The following is a 20,919-nucleotide window of genomic DNA, read 5'->3' on the forward strand; positions in this document are numbered from 1 at the left end:
TCACTTGTGCAAGTGAATGGAATCGCTGGCACTGTTCTTCATCACTTGGTAAGAACACTGTATACTAAGAGCCAAAAAAGAGCCTGCCGGGTGCCCTGGCCACGGCAGTGCTGTTAGTAAGGAAGCTGGGGTAGTCTGGGCATGCTTAGCAGTTGGGTGTCTCAGAGCTGGAAACACTGGGTGCCCGTCACTGGTTCCCAGACCGGTGAGCCTCACTCTGAGCCATCCCATGTAGCTCCATAGCTGCCTATCTCCATGCCTACACATCTCATGGAAGCTAGTTGCCTGTTGCCTGTCTCCAAAACATTTTAATGTATTCTCTTTTCAAAAACTCTTTTTCCCCCCTCAGGAAGTCTCTAAAAATCTCACCAAGGAAAATGAGCAAATCAAAGAGGATGTGGAAGAAATTCGAACCGAGATGAATAAGCGAAGCAGAGAGAACTGCTCTGAAAACCTCCGAGGCAGCATGCCCGACATCCGCTCAGCCCTGCAGAGGGATGCGGCTGCAGCCTACGCCCACCCAGAGGTACAACCCCACACCCCCAGGGCATCTCTGAGATCTTCTGCTTTGGGAAGAGCTCTTCGGGGCTTAGTCCTTCCACAGCCAGGGTCTCTCTTCTGTGTAACAGCTCCTTAGGTGTGATGAGCAGGGATTAACCCAGCTTCACTTGAAACTGACAGCCAGGGAAGTTCAGCGAGTAAGGACGGAAGTTGGTACTCAAATCTGGATCTCTTCTGATCCTTGGCACCATTCTCACAATGCCCCTATTTGTGAGCATGTCCTTGCAGGACATATGTGCTCTCGTCCCTGGGAGCATCCAGGCTTGCGCCTGTCCAGGCATCATGACTGATATAGCACATTTTTCCCTCTCAGAAATGTCTCAGCTTGGAGACAATAAACAATCTGGTCCTCCTGCTTATAAGGGACTTGTTTAGCCACTGTCATCACTGTGTGGTCATCACTGAAGTTCTGGAAAGCAGGCCAGACACAGGTCAGTACCCCATCTTACAGATGGACATAGATCTTGGATCATTTGGAAAGCAGAGGCAGAGCTGCTTCGACCCAGCTGTAAAGCCCTGCCAGTTACCCCAGCATGTAGGGAAGCAAAGGAGGAGTGGAAAGGGATTAGAGTCCTCATCTGACTTCTCCCACTAGGCCATGTCCTTTTCTTTTTTTTTCAAAGACAAGGTTTTTCTGTAGCTTTGGTGCCTGTCCTAGAACTAGCTCTTGTAGACCAGCCTGGTCTCAAACTCACAGAGGTCCGCCTGCCTCTGCCTCCTGAGTGCTAGGATTAAAGGTGTGAGTCACCACTGCCTGGCTTAGGCCCCATGTCTTAAAGCTTGCGCCATCTCACAAAACAACAGGCCTGAGACTAAGCCTTCAATACATGGACCTTTGAGGGGGGAACTTAAGATCCAAACTAGCAGGCCACATTATTTTGTGGAATTCTGTGGCCTGGGTCATTGTAAATTTGGATAGAAAGGAAGGTTGTGTATGTGGACTCAGGACTCTTTTTTCTTTTGGTTGGTTGTTGGTTAGCCTAGGCTAACCTAGGCTAGCCTCAAACTTGCTGTGTTGCCAGAGATGGTCTTGAACTCCTGATCCTCCTGCCTCCACCTCCCAGATGCTGGGGTTACAGAATCTGTAGACCACCGTGCCTGGTCTATGAGGTGCTAAGGACTGAACCCAGGACTTTGTGCAAGATAAGCACTTTGCAAAGCAAACTACATTCCCAGATTACAGGCCCAGAACTCTTGGGTAAAGAAACTCATTGTAGTGGGGCCAAGCAGGCATACCTGGTGGGTCTGGGAACTTTGGGGCACATATGTTCTGAAGGCAAAATGAGAGAAGAGGACTTTGAGGCTACAAGCACTGGAAAAGTATGGTTGTGGACTTCCCCAAGATGTAAGTCAAAAGCGATTCTATGCTGTAAAAATGAGAAAGGGTAATAATTATCTGGCTTTTTATGTTTTTGAAACATTATATTTCTTCAGAAATATTTTTTCTCATGTTTGAGTATCCCTGACACGTTGGCCACTAAACATGTGTTTAGCCTGCCTGGTGGGTCACCCCTGAGGGAACCCAAGATCGTAACCCCAAAGCCAGAAGATTTGGGGAACCAGAAAGAGGCTTGAGGGCACTTGCTCCCCACTTGGATCCTGTACCCCTCATCTCAATCTCCTACTGTCCAGTGCGGCCAGTACTCCTTGCCGCCTGCTTCCAGCTTCCCAGCCAGCCAGCTAAGCTGGAGAATTTCGTCTGTTGTTTTGATGATACATTCTGTGGTATGTTCAGGAACCCAGCTCAGATTTCCTGAGGGCAAACCAAATCAAACACATCAAACTCCTTTCCTCCTTGCTCAGCAAAGTCCACATCCTTCCTTAAGTCCCCACAGTGCACAGTGCTGAAGTTAGCACAACCCACCTAGCCAGGCTGGGTAGTGTAGGAGGCCCAAAGGTAGACTCATCGTCTCCCTGTGCTTGCAGCCCTGTGTCTTTGGTGAGCACCATGCTGCAGCAGGGGAAACGGTTTAGCTGTTGATCTTTGGTTTTTGCAGATAGTGTCAGGAAGTTCTTGGAATAGCAAGTGGTTATTTGTACGGTGGTCTTTCAACACGGCCTTGTCTAGAAGTTTGGCAGAGGGAAGGGCTCAGAGGCTAGGCTGAGCGGCAGAGTGGGAGTAGAAACACCAGATGCCAGGAGATGAAGTCATTTGGCAGACTCTTGGATGAACAGAGAGAGGCAATCAGAGCATGGTGGGGGCAGCTGCCACCCAGTTCAACTTGTCGCCAGTGAATCCAAGGAAATTATATGTTGTCTGGCAAAGGCTGTCCACTGTCTTGCTCCATATCCTTGGCTGGGACCAAGAACTGCAGTCCCTGCCCTTTCCCGAGCTCCTGGAACTAACGACAGTTCCTGAGGTTTGCCACAAAGGAATGACAGCTAGCTTCTGTAACACAGAGGGAAGCCAGGGCCAGCATCAATTAGATGCCCCTGGGCATTTGAGGTAGGGGCTGCGGCAGGGGCCGCCTGTCAGCCGCACAGGCCGCTCTTTCCACTGGGAAAGGAAACATCTTCCACGTCTGCTGGGCAGTTGCCAGGCCACAGCCCTGGGGACAAGGGGATGCGAGCCACTTTTGGGATGACAAGCAAGTAGTCTTGCGGTTACAACCAGTGTGGCTTAGTGTAAGGAAGAACATAGGCCCAGGAAGTGACAGCAAGGCCTACATGGTGATTGTGTGACTTCATTTGTATCCTCCTCAGCCACTTCACTGAATGATCTTTCAACTAAGTTACTAAATGTTTTCTCGTTGATGAAATTTTTGTAATGTTACATTGCTCCATTTTTGTGAGGACTAAAAATAACAAATAGTGGATTTGGCCATAATAGGTGCTCACTAAAGTGGCATGACCAGCAAACAGACGTCCCCATTCCTCTGGGAGAGGTTACCTTACAAGAGCAGAGGTTTGAGGGAGACCCAGGGAACTGGCATGGAGGATGGAAGCTGCCCAGATCACTGCTGACATCCTAGCATGCTTTGTGTTCTCCTGGGCAGTTCTTTGACTCCAGTGAAGGGAGACTGGCAACGATGTGTACACATCCTTCCAACTGCCCGTCACCACTATGTGCCAGAGAGACACACATATTTAGGGTCTGCCGTATCTGTTGCACCATTTGGCAAAACTTTCGTCATGGGAAAACAAGTACAGACGTGAGTTGTAGTGGGAAGGGAGCATGCCAGGCTTTCTCCAGGCTGGATTTAAAGGTCAGAACAAAAGCCTGGTTTGCCCCCTCTGCACACAGTGACGGGGTGTTGTCATGATGGCTGGACCTCTGTAACTAATAAGGAGTGGATAAAGCCCTACTGTGCCCTACCCTGGGTGCTGTTTCTATTAGGGCCTTCCTCCCAAGGCCTGGAAGTTTGGGGTTTAAGGAACCTTACCTCTCCCCTCTGATCAAGGAGGAGGCTGATAGCGTTGGTGACCTCTGTCCTCAGCCACTGGCATCCTCGGGAGAGCTGGCTTGGCCCCATGCTCCCACACTCACAATCAACTATTCCTGAGAGCTGGAGTCGCCTGCAAGGTGGCCCTGACTTTGAGTCCAGCCAGTAAAAATCTTGCACCCATAGTTCTTTGCTCGCCAAGTGGGTAATTGTCCTGCCTGGGGAAGCTATGGTGATATTGTCACACAACAGACTCAGGAGGCCAGTGTGTGGCAATAGCCTCTGAAGGGCAAGGTAATTTTTCAGCACTGCCAGCGCCATCAAGGTGACATTCTCATCTTGTCCTCGGGATTTCCCAGACTCCAGGATGCTTATCTTGAGGCTTCATGTCACTTGACAAAATCAAATGCCAATCATAAATGGAGGCGGTTCCTTGGGATTATTATGATTCAGAACTTTAGTAGATATTAAGGAACATCTGCCTGGGGAAGTGAGATCATGGGATGGCCTCTTCTCTTTCAAATTCTCACAGTCTAAAGAAGCTACAGCTTCCTTCAGTAGTGCTCATGGAAAGCATCTGTCTTGGAAGTGCAATCTTAATTCCCTTGAGAATTGAGTCTGTAACTCAAAAACAGGTTTTTGGTTTTGTTTTGTTTTTTAACATTGGAGAAGTCTTCTAGGCTGGCCTCAGATTCAGAGATTCACCTACTTCTGCCTCCGAAGTGCTAGCATTAAAGACATGCATTAGCACACCAGGCCTGTGCCTTGATTTCTTCATCTGTGAATGGACATGATAAAAAGTAAGCCTGATTCTTTTTTTGTTTGTTCATTTTTTCGAGACAGAGTTTCTCTGTATAGCCCTGGCTGTCCTAAAACTTGCTCTGTAGACCAGGTTGGCCTTGAACTCACAGAGATCCTCCTGCCTCTGCTCCAGCACTGTCCGTCCTGTCCCATGTCACTGACCAGTGAGTGACTTGTCCTTTCATTTCGTCCCCTCTGAGGAACAGTATGAAGAACGGTTTCTGCAGGAGGAGACCGTGTCCCAGCAGATCAACTCCATTGAACTCCTGAGGATGCAGCCGCTGGCTCCCCCTGCAGTGACGAAGCCACAGCAGCCCCTGCAGAGAGAGGTGTACCTGAGGGGTCGGCTGGCCTCCAAGCCCACCGTCATCAGGGGAATCACCTACTATAAAGCCAAGGTCTCTGAGGAGGAAAATGACATTGAAGAGCCGCGTGAGTCCGGGTCAGCGGGACGGCCCCAGCGGCAGGGCAAGGAGGAAACGGCCATTTGGATCCTGCAGAGATGGGGCTCCACACACTGCCCATAGCGCAGTGTTCAGTTACCTAGGTGTTTGCTGAGAAACCTTGGGCAGATCACCTAAGTTTTCTGGGTTTTAGAAGACACCATGGCCAAGGATAGATGAGCTGGAGGGACTTCTGCATCCTCTTGTCCAGTCCTTGTTTGCAGATGGAGAAACCAAGGCCAGGCAGAATGACTTCCTTAGAGACACTTGGTAGGCTCTGCCATCTGCTCCTCTCCAGGGTCATCAGGCTGGCTGAGTGTCCAGCACCTGCCCCGGTCCACCTTCAACCTTCCTGCCTTTTCATAAGGAATAGATGAGCCTGTTTCTGTGTTGTCTCCGCGTCTGCTGTCATCTTTCTTTTCCTTGCCCAAAGCTCCCAGGAAGCCACTATTCCCCCTCCCTGAGCCAGCTCTTTTCCTCACTGGGATTTGGAAACAGCCTTCCACGCTGCCTTCCTACTTCATCTTGTTCTTCCGTCCGCTGCTTCATTCTCAGCCTGAAGCTGCGGAGTCATTTTGCCTGCTTTAGCTGTGTTTTCCGTTACTGGCGGCGGGAGCTCTCTCCAAATCCCGCTTCCTGTCCAGCCCCTGGGATGCCTTCTTCTTGCGGGAGCTCTCTCCAAATCCCGCTTCCTGTCCAGCCCCTGGGATGCCTTCTTCTTGCCTGCCACTTGCAGTTTCTCTTACTCCTGGTGTTCTCAACGAACATCTGAAAACTAACTTTCTGGCTAATTTTTTTGCACCTAGACTCTTGTCTCCTCTGATGAGTCTTTGCTTCCCATGTCTTCTGCTCAGAACCCTTCAGCTTCATCCATGTCACCCAGAATAAAAGCTGAATTCTACAGGGACGCCAAGCTACCTGTGACCCAAACTCCGTTTTCCTCTGACCTTACCTCCCGCTCACACCCTCTGCTGTGTCCACACCGGCTACCTCAGTGCTCCTCAGCCTCAGCAGGCTTATCCAGGCCAGGGCTTCTCATCACTGTCTTTCCCACCTAGAATCCTTCCACCCCCTCCCCTTGCTGCTCAGCTTACTGTGTTACCCTCTCCAGGATCGCTCCCTATCCATCTCAGCGAGTCTCATCTGGCCACTCTGTTCGTTCCTGCAAGGTTTTAGTCTTTTTATTTTCTGTCTTTCTTCCTTTAAAATTATTTTTAGATATTGTTTTCCAGGCTATCCTTGAACTCAGAATCCTCCTGACACACTTTCCCAAATGCTAGCATTGCAGGTGTGAACTGTCCAGGCTCATAGTCCTTGACTGCTCCTCCCCAGTCCCCCACAAAGCTGGGGTAAGAATAGCAACAATTTATTCACAGACTCCCAAGGAAAGACACTGTCCTTCTAACCATGTTCTTGCCCATCTTCTAAGTCCCCAACCAGAATGGTCTGGGATAGACCTCAACTAGAGGACTTGTATAACACGCACAAGGCCTAGGTTCGACTGCCAAATAGACAATAAAAGTGATCAGGTGAAATTTTGCCAGCACTCCCTCTTCAAAATCACTGCCACTTTGCAGCAAGAAACCCCATTCACCTGCCAGTTGCCCCCCATCCTTGGTCAGGTTGTTCCTTGCCCCAGGCCACAAATGAGTCTTGTGTTTGTTCCACAGATGATGAGCTTTCCAGTGGCGACCCTGGCGTGGACTTGCTGATTGAAGATCAGCTCCTGAGGCATGAAGACCTATTGACAAGTGCCACCCGGAGGCCAGCACCCACTCGCCACGGTGCTGCTGTAACAACTGATGCAAGCGTCCAGGCCACATCCTTGTCCTCAGGCCAGGCCTCTGCCTCAGCAGCCCACCTTGCTGATCCTGACCAGGCCTCAGCTGGACAGCTCTTGGCAACCACACAAAGTAGCACAGTGTTTCCAGAACCTACGGGGGCGATGTCTTCTACTCACGTCCCACCCACCACAGTGGCCCACACAGCCATCCCACCACTTCCAGTCTCCCTTGCTCCAGAAATGGTTCCTGAGGACACATTTGTGGAAGCACCACACTTGGTCCCAGGGTTGCCTGACACAGCTGGGACAGACATGCCTGAGGAAGAGGAGACGACAGGGCAGGAAGCAACTTCTGCTAGTCCTGTCCTGAGCCCCGAGGAAGAAGATGACATCCGGAATGTCATAGGTGAGTTCTTCACCCCTGCATTAGATCTCCTCTGGTCGGTTTGGTAAAAGGTAGAGAACGCTGTAGAGAATGGGGACCGGGAAGCTAGGCCTCTAGCTGCGGCCGAGCACTGGGCTGGCATGAGCGAGGCTCTGGGTCTCACTCCCAGCTCTGCCAAAGCAATGCAAGAAAGGCCAGGGAGGGTCTGCCTCTGGCCAGCAGTTTTCACAACTAGCAGCATGGCCAACCTTTTGATGTAACATGACATTGTCACCTGCAGAATACTGGAGAACTCTGCTAGAGAGTTACAAAGAAAGAAACAAACAATCAGAAAACAAAACAAAACCTACAAAAAAATCTTTTAATTAAGTTTGCAATTTTGTATAGGACTGTAATTTTGACCGTCTTTATCCATGGGCTGCCGTTTGGACATTTCTGAAGTGTTTATGTATCTGAATGTGTCAATGACAAGATTAGTAATCTCCTTTCTAAAATACATATGAATGAATAAAATGAAGACCTCACTGTCATGGATGAGTTTTCCAAACATCAGTTGATCCAGTGAGTTTGTGATGGATACTGAAGTGTCCATCAGCACCCGAATAGAGTTTACCACAGCAAGGTTACCAGGACATGAACCAGCAGAGGATTTTTATTGCCAGTGGTCCCAAAGTCACAGCAAAGTAGAGGCAGGTTGTTGGTTAGTTTATGGCAACTTGACATAAGCTGGAGTCATTTGGGAAGAGGGAATCCCAACTGAGGAAAATGTCTCCATAATATTGGCCTATAAGCGAGTCTTTCGGGCATTTTATTGATTAATGATTGCTGGGATAAAACATCATGACCAAAAGCAACCCAAGGAGAAAGGATTTATTTGGCTCATCATTAGGGAAGCCAAGGTAGGGACTTAAGGCAAGAGTGTGGAGGCAGGAACTGAAGCAAAGGCCATGGAGCAGCGTTGCTTACTGGCTTGCTGATCATGGCTTGCTGACCATGGCTTGCTCAGCCTGCTTTTTTATAGGACCCAAGACTACCTGCCCAGAGATGGCACCACCCACCGTGAGCTGGGCACTGTGCTGGCTGCTGGGAAGGCTGGCAAGAGTTTATAAGGAAGTTGTCATTTGAGTTGGGTTTGAAAGAATGAATGGGAGTGTTCTATGAAGACAGAAAAAGAGAGCCTTCAGACTGGCAGGTCCAATGGTTCGAGGTACATTCTAGAAGCAAGGCGAAGACAAGGCCTTTTGTTCAGAGAGCTCCATGGCCACAAGATGACTCTGAGAATAAGGAAACCAGGGAGCAGGGGGTTGGGATGGCAAATAGAAATAGTCACAGGAAGTAGCTGACTACCTGGGTATGGTGGCATGAATTTGAAATCCTAGGACTCAACAGGCCAAGATAGGAGGAGCTCCAGTTTGAAGCCAACTTGGGCTATATAACAAGACCTTAAGTTAAAAAACTGAGTGGCGGGGTGACGCAGTTGAGTGATGGGGTGACGCTGTTGAGTGATGGGGTGACACTGTTGAGTGGCGGGCCTGTCAAATATTTGGGAAATCCATTTGCTTTAGCAGAGGGCAAGGTCTGTCTCATTGTCCTCACTCCCTTTTTCCCAGCTACCATCCCTGTGGTAACTCTGTTCCTGGTCCCTCTTCAGCATATGGTGCTGATTCCAAGAACGAAGTAGTACAGGGGCACCCACCGAAGGCTGCACATTTGGCACTGTACCTTCTTTCCTGTCCCTGCCGCTGGCAGCAAAGTGATCTTGGCAAAGCCTGACCTTCCTTTGAGTCTGGAATGAAGTGAGCAGTTTGCTGACTGTCTTTTCTTTCATGATGTTCTGTGGTTTTTCTGAGGAAACTTACAAGGCTGTACTATAGTAAGGCATGTTAATTGGGGGAAAGTCTCAGAAAAAATGACAGAGAAGGAGCAGGGGACAGATAGTGTCTTAATTACTTTTCTTTTGCTGTGATAAAACACCATGATCAAGGCAACTTATAAAAGACAGCATTTAACTGGGCTTCTGGTTTCAGAGGGTTAGGATTCATGATGCTGAAGTGAAGGCGTGGTAGCAGGGACAGCTGAGAGCTCATATCCTGATGTTCATGCAGGAAACAGAGACAAAAGGAACATTGGAAATGGCAAAAGTTTTTTGAACTCTCAATGCCTGCTCTAGTGACATACTTCCTCCAACAAGGCCACACCTCCTAATCCTTCCCAAACAGTTCCACCAACCGGAGATAAGGAATTCAGATATAAGAGTCAGTGGGGGATATTCTCATTCAAACCACTACGGGTAGTAAGGTTAGGACCTCAGGGCACAGTCTCAGGCAGGCTCACCAAGAAGGCAGCTCTTAGGTGGCAGAGATAGTGCTGGAGAAGGAGAAAGTGTTTTGTTTTGTTCTCTTTCTTTCTTTCTTTCTTTCTTTCTTTCTTTCTTTCTTTCTTCTTTCTTTCTCTCTCTCCCTCTTCCTCTCCTCCCTTCATCTCTCTTCTTTCCTCTCTCTGTATTCCTCTCTTTCTCCCTCCTTCCTTCTCTGTTTCTCCCCCCCCCCCCCCCCCGTGTGTGTATGTCTGTGTCTCTCTCTATGTGAGATGTGTGTCTGTGCTTACGGGTGTATATGGGTGTGTATACATATATGTGTGACAGTCCTAAGTTGACACCAGGCATCTTCCTTGATAGCACTCCATGTTATTTGTTGAGACAGGGCCTCTCACTAAACCCAGAGCTTCGGAGAAGTCTGGTGAGTCTAGCTGGCCAGCTTGCCCCTGGAATCTGCCTCCCGAATGCTGAGACTCCAGGCAACCAACACACTCCCCTGACTTTTAAGTGGGTTCTGGGGACCTGAACCCCAGTCCTCATACTTGTGCCCTCCTAACCATCTCTTCAGCCTTTCCTTTCCTCTCCTCTTCTTTCCATTCCTCTCCTCCTTACCCTTCCCATCCCTTGTCTTCCCCTTCCCTCCTCCCCCTTCCTCTCCTCTCTCTCCTCTTCTGCCCTTCCTTTTTCTTTCCTTCTTTTTCTCTTATTTTTCTTCCCACTGCATGGATAATTGCCATGCTACCCTCAGGTTACCCTGTAACCATAGCCCTAAGATTCTTCACCTTTCCAGATCCCTTGGCCCCATACTCCACCATTCAGCTTCCTGGTGCGCTTGGGTGGGAAGAGAAGTTCCTTTAACTCTTTCACCTTCTGACCCCACTGCCCTCTGCTAGTAGCTGAAAAACTCACTGTGAAGATAGCCTACAGATGAGGTCTACAAACCTTTGATCTTGAGGTCATTGGGTTTGAGCCTGGGAGCCTCTGCTCTCATAGACAAGAGCCAAAGGCAAACTCCCCACTGTTTCCAGCCTGGATCCTATCTCCCAATCTCTCCTACCTGCCTTGCCAAGTTTTCCACCAATGGACTTTTAAACCAGGGTAACTACCAATAGGTACTTGTCTGGAGTTCTCTTAGTAGTTCAGCTGGTATGCCCAGAACATCTGTGTCCTGACCCCCATTTACCTGGTGACAGGAGCTGGATATTGGGGACACATTCTCTTGGTGCTCAATATTTCGTTTGCCTGGACTGAGTCTTGTAGACCCTGGCTGGGGATGTTGTTTCAAAGGCACTGGGGTTCCTGCCTCTTCTATCTACCCAGAAAAACAAAAAACAAAACAAAACAAAACAAAAAAAACTTGGACAGTGATGGATACAGTGTATTGTTTGGATGCCAAGAATAGGACAAGAGAGTGGTCCAGGGAAGGAATTATTTTTCCCTTTATTTTTTGATAGTTTCATGCGTATATACAATGCATTATGGTTATATTCACCCTCCCTCGTTCTTCTCTCAACCCCATCTTCCTGACTAGTTCCCCTCCCTCAACCATTAGCAGCCAACAGCTCTTCAGGGAAAGGCAGGACCTTGTGGACACCTCCTCTATCCAGGATGGAATGTTGAAGGCTGTGTGTTCATGGTTGCATGGGCCATGCCGTATCTGGATGGCAGTGTTTTATGTCTGTCCTCCCCATCCTCTGGCTCTTCAATTCTTTCTGCTCCTTGGGTAGTCATTTCTCCTCTGCTGACCAGCGCCTCCCACTGGCTGCGGTTAGTGTGGATAAGGTCCTGTTCCTAGGATCCTCTCTGCAAACTCCTGACTTTCTGTGCCTGGCTAAGCAAGAACATGATGTGTTGATATCTCCCAGTCACCAGCTGAATAAAAGTCATTTGGCTGGAAGAGGTACAGGCCACTAGGTTGCTGCTGGCAAGGGTAGACTGCTATTTCGTTTTGTCATTTATTTGGTTTTTGGGGGGGGGTGGCAGTTTTGATTTTTTGCACAGTTTAAGATGTGTTTCTTTTCTCTGTTCTTTCCCTAAAACAAAACAAAACAAAACAAAATTTGGCCTCCAGGTCATAATTTTTTTTTTTTTGGCCTCAGCTTCCCAAGTACTAAGATTATTTGTTTAGATTTGTTTTGCTTTTGAGACAGAGTTTTGCCACTGTCCTGGAATGTCCTGAAATTTGCTATGTAGCTCAGGCTGGACTTGAATGACTCAGAGAGATTTTCCTGCCTCTGCCTCCTAAATGCTGGGAATAAAAGTGTCCGCTACCTTGCCTGACCTTCTCACGCGGTTTTAAAGGCAGTGTAGCCTAGGTTAGCCTCAACCTTTACCTTCTGGTCGTCCAGACACTTTTTGACTTTTGGAATTATAGGAGTGAATCACCACACCAGGGTTTATGTAGTGCCCAGGATAGAACCCAGGGCTTCACACATGCAAACTACATCCCCAGCCTCTAAAGGGAATATCTTACCCCAGGTTTCTAGACCTGGTTTTGTGATGGCCCAAGATAGCCAGCACTATCCTCAAGGAAGCTTAAACCTCAGGAAGTTTCTAGCACAGGTAAATGGGGCTTGTTTTTCTGGACACTGGTGTAGCTCTAGGATGGAGAGAGGGAAGTTCCTGGTGATGTCAAGCGGCAGCCTGGGCTCCGGAGAGACTGAGGACCCAGGAACTCAGTGACTCTGCTCAGCAGCTCCAGTTGCTGTAGAGAACTAGAATGCTTGCGCTAAATGGCCACAGCCCTGCAGATTCCTAGACGTTATCGGTGCCAAGTCCTGATGTGATTCTGTGAAGGGGCCGGTTAGGGGCAGTGGCGGGGGAGGGAAGGACACAAAGGGCAAGCCTATGACAACACCAGCATGCGTTGGTCTGTTTGACTCTATCATGATCTGTAAAGAATGTCTCCCCCACAGAGCACAGAGCCTGAGAAACCCCAGGGCTTGGCCAACCACTCTGGCAGTGCTGGGAGGGGCTGGGCCTGCCTTCCTCTCAGGTCAGGGAGGCTGCTGCAGGGACACTCAGGGAGAAGGATGCTGATGTAGCCTGGGACTGTGCTTTTTAGTGCCTCCATGGCCCCAAGACTCTGTACAGGACAGACAGTTTGCTGTCACAGGCTACAGGCAAAAGTCTGGTAACTCTATCCCAACCCTCAACTCACAGAGAAATTGACGGTCTCCTAACACAGGCCCTAAAAATATGTCTATAAAATAAAGTTGTTCCTTAGATGTATACAGACAAAAGTCTGAGGCCCTCAAGAAGGATAAATCCTCTTGTTCTTAAAGCTACACCCCTCAATGCCAGGTCATGGGGATCCAGAATGAGCAAGGCATGGTCATTCCCTTAATGGGGCTGACCAAGGGAGGAGGTTGGCAGCCAGGGTAACAAACGTGTCTGAAGTAAGCATCAGACACGTCAGAGACCACTGTGGTGGGGCTCCCCCAGCGTCCCAGGACAGGGAAGAACCCAAAGCAGGATACAGGAAGAGCCAGGCTTGTCAGGGGAAGGAAAGACAACGTGGGTGTTCCAGCACAAACTGACACAGGATAAATTGTTACACATCCATATTAGTTATCTTTCTGTTGCTGCGATAAGACATCATGACCAAAAACAACATAAGGAAGAAAGAGTGGATTTTGGCTTATGGTTCCAGAGGGCCAGAGTCCCTAATGCCTGGGAAGACATGGCAGTATGCAGCAGGAGCGGGGAGCTGGCTGGTCTCATTTTCTCTCCATCCATGGGAAGCAGGGAAATTTCACAGAAAGTGAGCAATTCTCAAAGCCTGCCGCCAGTGTCATACTTCTTCCAGAAAATCTGAACCTCCTAAAAGTTCCAAAACTTCCCCGAACAATACACTTGCCTCTGGGAGATGCCTTCCTCTCAAATCACCACACCTTAAGGATTTCAAAAGGCAGCTTCAGAACATTAACATGGAGCAAACCCTCCGAGCAAGAACCCTTGTTACCGCACAGGCCAAAGGCTCATCATGACATCCCTGGGCATGGCCCCCATCAGGCAGCCTGGCATAAGCAACTAGAAAAGGGTGAGAGACCTCGGGCCAGCAATCTTAGGACTGAGTTCATTCTGAGGTGTCTTTTCCTAGGTGTGTTCTTACATTTGAATGCCTTCGGGTCATTTGCTGTTCAGTTTCCTGTTCAGCTGCTGTTCTGTGGCAATCTGCCACAGAGATTGTCGCGCACTCAGCCTGGCGGGCTCATTTTACTGTCTGCTTGCTGCCTAGAAGCAGCTGAGTCAAGACTTCTGAATAGAGAGAGATGTTAAGAAGTAAGAATGGTTCCTTGAGGTGATGGCGCAAGCCTTTAATCCCAGCACTCGGGAGGCAGAGGCAGGTGGATCTCTGTGAGTTCAAGGCCAGCCTAGTCTACAGAACAAGTTCTAGGACAGTGACAGTCAGGGATACACAGAGAAACCCTGTCTTAAAAAGACTAATAATAATAATAATAACAATAATAATAAATAAAAAGAAGATGAAGTAAGAACGGTGATGCTGGAGGGCTGTGATGTATGATGGGGACTTGAGGCTTCACATGGTAGTTAGAGATGGCCAGTTACTAAGGCCTTAAGCAGATGTATATTATGGGAATTCAGCTCTTACATAAGGTCGTGGGCAGGCAGGCTGGATGGAGGTGAATCAGCAAGAGAGCTGGTGTCACCGGCATGAACCATGCCAGTGGCAATGAGATCTACATGAAGTCTGTGGTGGAGGGAAAGGGCTGGGGGTGAGGAGGAGAGAGACCACTTGAAAAAGCATGGGCGGAGGAGATGTCAGGATTCCCCCAGCTTCTGGCTAGGTTAGTGGGTATCGTGCTGTGTCAGGAAATCCAGGTGGAGAATGTGAATGAGGGGAGCAAGTGAGGAGGCTTTCCAGGAACCGGGAGTGGGGAGGCAGAAGGACACCCCGGGACAGGTGTCAGGTAGGCCATGGCATGCACCATGTTGGAGGCCCAGACCGGGCTCTGTGTCTTCAGTAGGAGCTGATGGAAGCAAGTGAAACACCTGGGAGGGGAATGGGGACAGAGATGGGGACTGTGCGACAGTGGCCTGGACCACCTCCTGAGATGGGAGGGGGCGCCGCAGATGGCCCTCAGTGTCTGAGTCGAAGAGAAGCTTGACTAGACTGGGAGGATGACAACATCCCTGAGCAGCAGTGGCAAGCATGTAAGGCAGCAGGCAGGGAGAGGCCAAGAGCGCGTAGGTATGGTAAAGGGGACGCCCTGTGGGATGAAGGAGTACCTTGCAGAAGTACTCCTTGGAGCTGACGGTGGGACAGGGGGCGTAAGTTTGCCGCTCTCATCATCTAGGCTATGACATGCAAGCAAGTGTATGTACTGAAGGGGAGGGAGTCTTCCCCTCAGACCCGGTGAGCTTTGTAGTCAGGGCTGTCTGCCTTGAAGGACTGTGGATGAGCAGCTGGTTTAGAAGAGAAAGTGCTCAGTGGATGGTAGTGTCTGCCACCATCACCCATGGTAGCCCTGCTCCGAGGAAGACCAAGAGGGGCACAGGTAGAGCTCTCCTCCCCGAGGGTCCGCGAAGCACCTGCTACCTCTTGCCTTTTCGCTAAGGCCGATGGTCTGTGCCCGTGGGTGGGAGCTTTGAGACTCTCTTAGTGACTTGCTTCATTGCTGTCACAAAATACCTGACAAGAAGCAAACTTAAGGAAAGGAGGGTTTATTCTGGCTCACATTTGAGGACGCAGTCCATCATGGGGAGGTGGGGAGTAATGATGGCGGGATCTTGGGGCAGCTGGTCACATTGCATTGACAGTCAGAAAGCAGGGGTCGATGGATACTGTTTAGCTCACTTCCTCTTTTTTATTTGGCCTAGGGCCCCAGCCCACAGAACAATTCTGCTCACAGTTAAGGTGATGGTCCCAAATCCCTCACGAGCTTGCCCAAGGCTTGTCTTCTCCATGATTATAGTTCCCCTCAAATTGGCCATATTAACAATCGCAAGAACCGACCCAGACTCAGCATGGTGACATGTCTGGGCCTCGTGCTCTCCTAACTCCCCAGGATCCTGTCTTCCAATGGTTCTGACGTCACACACATCAGTCCTAACTTCCTGCGTGGATTCCTCCATTCTGTAGGGTTTTCTACAACCCAGGGATATAGGGACATTTGTCACGAGGACCCAGGTATCAGCACTGCAGAGCTGCAGGCTGGGATTCCCATCTTCCTATAGGAGCAGGGACACCTCCTCTTGCTCCAGATGCTGACCTCATCTGTATCCATTCCCACCCTACCCATTTGCCATCAGCCTCCTGGCTAAAAACAACATTTATTCTCTAGCAGCTCTGTAGGCTAGAAGTCTCAAATGAGTTTTATAGGACTAAATTCTTGGTGTCAGAAGTCTAGTCCCTTCCAGAGACTCCAGGGGAGAACCTGTGCCTTATTTTTCCAGTGTCCACTTGGTGCCAGCATTCCGTGGCCTGCGGCTACATCAGCCCGATCTGTGTTTCCATCAACACAACGCTCCTCCTCTTCCGTAGCCCATTTCCTGCTTCCCTGGTGTGTGGACAGTTGTGATGGTTTAGAAACCACTTAGATAATCCCTGACAATCTCAAGATTCTTGATCCAGTCACACCAAGTCCTTTTTGCCATAAAAGGTCACGTCCGTGAGCCCGAAGGGTTAGAGCGTGGACATCTCGGAAGGCCTGTCTTGGTTTATTTCTTTTTAAGTTGCTGTAATAGAGTACTCCAACAAAAGCAGCTTAATGGAAAAGGGGTTTATTTCAGCTTACAGTTCAAGATCCCTTTTATGGAGGGGAAACCAAGGCAGCAAGAGCTCAAAGCAGCTGACCGTCACACATCCGCAGTCAGGAAGCAGAGAGTAATGTCTGCTTGGTGCGGCACCACCCCCTGGGGGCAGGATGTCCCACTTTGACACAATCACCATAATCCCCCAGTGGCGTCCCAGAGGCTCGGCACCCATACTCTGCAAGGGTGACAGTGAACACTAATGGTCACAGGGCAGTCACTCTGCTGGCCCTCTCTTGTCAGGGTGGATTCTCCACGTGCTTTCGCTGTGTGCTGAGAAAAAGTCAAAGCTCTAAGCCATCATGGGGGCAACATAGACATTGGAGTTAGCGGCAGGGCCAAAATGGAGACCATTGGCTCTGAGGCCAGGCATATTGACAGTCCTACCTTAAGGCACTGCCACTGAACATCTCAAGGCTGAGATGGGACCCTACCTACCGATGTTTGGTTATTCCCAGGAAATGAAGAATCCATCTTGGCTTCCAGAGCCGTTGGCAACTTAATGTGTGGTGAGAGATGGGCATGGCTGGAGCAACTGTGACAGGAACACCTTTTCTCACTTGGCGTTTGTGGGCCTTCAGGGCATGGCTGGAGCAACTGTGACAGGAACACCTTTTCTCACTTGGCATTTGTGGGCCTTCAGGGCGTGGCTGGCAGAGAATTGGTCAAGGAAGGAGGTACATGAGTTCAGGCTGCCTGGGGATGGCACGAGAGGGCTCACCTCAGTGCGGGGGAGTGTGGCTTCTCCACTGGCAGTCATGGCCCTGCTTAACGCCAGGAAATGAGATATTTTCCATCCGACTGCTGCCAGGCCCGGCTGGAGACTTCTGTTTTATTGTCTTGAACAAATGAGCTCAGGCCTGAGGGAATGAGGCTGGTGGGTGGTTTCTGCTGTTTGTCAAATAGAGACAGCGTCTCTCCCCACTCTGTCAGAGTTGAACCAGATAAACCCCACTCGGAGATGCCTAAAGCCGACCATCTGCAACTCACTGTGTGGCCAGCCTGGAAAACACTGTTCAACCCAGTTCTACCTGATGTCTGCCCCGGAGCCGGGGCCAAGGCACAACTGCCCTTTCCCGCCCTGCTAGCCATAGGCCTTGCATTTTTCCTGCCTCAGATCACTGGGACACAGATTTCATGCAACAGACTGGAATGGGGTCTCCTGGAACTTAGAGAACCCTAAATCCAAAATTATTTTTGTCTTATCTTATTTTTGTCCCAAGTGGTCAAAGCCAATCATATTTATCACTATCGTTCCCCAGGGCCACTGGTTTTGATGGCAGGTAGGATGGTATCTGCTGATGCCCATGGTTAGGGGGCCCTGAGGAATCCGATTCTTCAGTTATGCCTTTTCCCCAGAGCACACACATACGGGGTAGACAAGTGCGTGCTCTGGGAGTTGCACGTGACTTTAGTATCATTCAAGCTGATATTCAGTAATGTCACATATCAAGCATTTCACATTTTCAATTTAGTCTAGAGTCCTAAATAGCTCTAGTGACCTGTAAGGACCTTTGCTGGATACTAGACCATTCCAAGGCCACTTGGAGGGGTCCTGCTGAATTCCTGCTCCACTGAGGAAGACCGGAGATTTAAAAGGGGGAACCTACAACAAAAGCTGGTGGGGTGCCCTGTCCGTCCAACTCCCCAGCAGGAATTCCAGACAGCCTGTTGCTGGTGAGGATATAGATTATAGACTTAATAACAGTTCCCTGCAGACGTGATTGTCCACTGTCCAGCCAGAGCCTCCCTGGGCTGCTAGGCACAGATGTGGGCTCCTGGCTATGCCTGTCAGAGTCCTTTCTTTTCACACTTCACTCTGTTCCCAAGTATCTGACTATCTGCTGGCGCCTGTGGTGTGCCAGATGCTTGGTGTTCTGAGTTCTGAGAACGCAGTAAAAGCCACAGCCCTTGGTGTGTATGCTCTTGTTGGGGTGGATATAGAGGCACACCCTGGCCTGGTGATCACCCAGGGGTAGAGTACTTGCCTAGCGTGCATGAAACCCTGTGTTCAGTCCCCACTAACTAAAACATATACACTCACACAGGCACAGGCATATCCCATAATAGAGGTATGTTTTTGGTACTGTGGTAGCAGGGATCAACAGAACAGGACAAACTGGCTTTCTGGGAGATGGTATATTATCCAAAAAAATGACTTCATTTCTTTGCCCGTTAAAGACTAGGATCACAAAGACAGAGAGGCAGGGTGGCATCACAGCGGCCCACCGTGATGACTGTGGGGAGCTTTGTGGGAGTAGAATGTAGACTACACACTGGGAGTACCATCGGATGATGCTGAGACGCCTGGTTCCTCCGGACCATAGAGGCTGCCGAGAGGACAGCTGGAGGGAGCAGCAGAACCGAAGGAGCAGGGAAGACATCTTTAGAACACTTTAACCCTTCCGTCATCTCTTCTCCATTAGGAAGGTGCAAGGACACCCTCTCCACAATCACGGGGCCCACCACCCAGAATACATATGGACGGAATGAAGGAGCCTGGATGAAGGACCCCCTAGCCAAGGATGACAGGATTTATGTAACCAACTATTACTACGGCAACACACTAGTGGAGTTCCGAAATCTGGAGAACTTCAAACAAGGTTTGTGGCTCAGCTCTGATGTGGTAGTGCCTCCCAGCCACATTTCCCCTCTTCTCACTGTGGCATAGTGAGGGTAGGCAAGAAGCAGGACATCCTCTGTAGACTGGAAAAGGGCATTTCCTGGAGGGGTGGTTGCCTCTTTGGCTCTCTCTCCCTCTCTCTGCCCTCTTGGCTCTGACCCTCACCTTCCCACCTCCTGGGATATGAAAGACCTTGAGCTAGGATAGAAAACATCCTCTCTTCCCCTTGGCCCTCAACAGTTTACAAATCTCAGTCCAATAGATGAGCATGGGACCCTTGGGACACTTAGCAAGAGGCGAGTGGGATTTGCTGTTGCTGTTTGACAGCTGAGGATGCTGGGTGAGAACAGTCAGCAATATGCCATTGGGCACTCGAGAGCGGTAGTGCCAAGACCCAGACCCAGGTATACAGACCCCAGTCTATAGCTGGTCCATCCCAGGCAGCACTTCCCTGAAGCTTCCCACCTTCTTGCCACCACAGGTCGCTGGAGCAATTCCTACAAGCTTCCGTACAGCTGGATCGGCACGGGTCACGTGGTGTACAACGGTGCCTTCTACTACAACCGGGCCTTCACCCGAAACATCATCAAGTATGACCTGAAGCAGCGCTACGTAGCTGCCTGGGCCATGCTCCACGACGTGGCCTATGAGGAGGCCACACCCTGGCGGTGGCAGGGCCACTCAGATGTGGACTTTGCTGTGGATGAAAATGGCCTGTGGCTCATTTATCCAGCTCTGGATGATGAAGGCTTCAGCCAGGAGGTCATTGTCCTGAGCAAGCTCAACGCCGTGGACCTGAGCACACAGAAGGAGACCACCTGGCGCACTGGGCTCAGGAGGAATTTCTATGGCAACTGCTTTGTCATCTGTGGGGTGCTGTATGCCGTGGACAGCTATAACCAGCGGAACGCCAACATCTCCTATGCTTTTGACACCCACACCAACACGCAAATTGTTCCCAGGCTGCTGTTTGAGAACGAGTATTCCTACACCACCCAGATAGACTACAACCCCAAGGACCGCCTCCTCTATGCCTGGGACAACGGCCACCAGGTCACCTACCACGTCATCTTCGCCTACTGACACGCCTGACCCCACAAAGAGAAGCGCAGAGGGGCCACTAGCACCTTGTGTGTGTCTGTGTGCATGTCTGTGTGTGCGCGCGAGTGTGCAGGTGGGTGTGTGTTGGTTTAAAATCTATATTATTTTGTATAATATGACAAATGTAAAGTGACAGTTTGGGTCTTATTTTTTTTATATGGATTGTAGATCAATCCATACGCGTATGTGCTGGTCTCATCCTCTACAGTTTATATTTTTGTGCAAACGAACTTCTCCTTTTGACCAGTAACCTACCTTCCTTCGTGCTCGAACCTCTAACTCCTGAGCGCAAGGTGAAGGGTTTCTTCCTCTGGGTCTTGGAGCCAGACTGTGTCAGGAGCAAGAGTGAAGGGCTCAAGAAAGAAGTGCTAAGTGGCGGGAAATTTTTTTAATGTATTAGAGAAGTTCTTAAAACTTGAGAAAAAAAATGTCTTTTTTTTTTAATAAAGGAGAAGTTTTAAAATCCTTTCCCAGGTCATTTTTGTTTAGCAGGGACACATTTCACTAGGGGTCAGCCTCCCGCTTCTGCAGGAGACGGGTCTGCTGTTCCACCAGAAGCGGAAGCGTTCTTTCAGCCTAGTGACGTACACCTGAAGTCCCAGGAAGGCTGCAAGTTCAATGCTACGTGGGCTACGGCAGAGTGAATTCCAGACCAGTTTAGGCAAGTTACCAAGCTTCTGTCTGGAAAAAAAAAAGAGAAGAAGAAAAAGAGAGAGTATTCTATTGCCAAACTGGCCTAAATCCA

The 20,919-nt window shown here is 49.6% G+C and overlaps 1 protein-coding gene across 4 annotated transcripts in view; it reads left to right on the plus strand.

Moving 5' to 3' along the window:
* The window catches only part of Olfml2b (olfactomedin like 2B), a 37,866-nt gene extending 17,224 nt beyond the window's left edge, over window positions 1–20,642 (plus strand). The window contains exons 4-8 of one of the 4 annotated variants that reach the window (XM_075989058.1): window positions 350–526; window positions 4,952–5,177; window positions 6,859–7,377; window positions 18,877–19,053; window positions 19,555–20,642. In XM_075989058.1, the coding sequence (XP_075845173.1) occupies window positions 350–526; window positions 4,952–5,177; window positions 6,859–7,377; window positions 18,877–19,053; window positions 19,555–20,156 (1,701 nt within the window). In that variant the 3' untranslated portion in view covers window positions 20,157–20,642. Of the gene's footprint in view, window positions 1–349; window positions 527–4,945; window positions 5,178–6,858; window positions 7,378–18,876; window positions 19,058–19,554 lie in introns of all 4 variants that reach the window. The other 3 variants (XM_075989057.1, XM_075989059.1, XM_075989060.1) reach the window with 3 other exon arrangements.
* Window positions 20,643–20,919: the final 277 nt, after the last annotated feature.

This window comes from Microtus pennsylvanicus, chromosome 10 (genome assembly GCF_037038515.1).
Source record: "Microtus pennsylvanicus isolate mMicPen1 chromosome 10, mMicPen1.hap1, whole genome shotgun sequence".
NCBI classification, from domain to species: Eukaryota; Metazoa; Chordata; class Mammalia; order Rodentia; family Cricetidae; genus Microtus; species Microtus pennsylvanicus.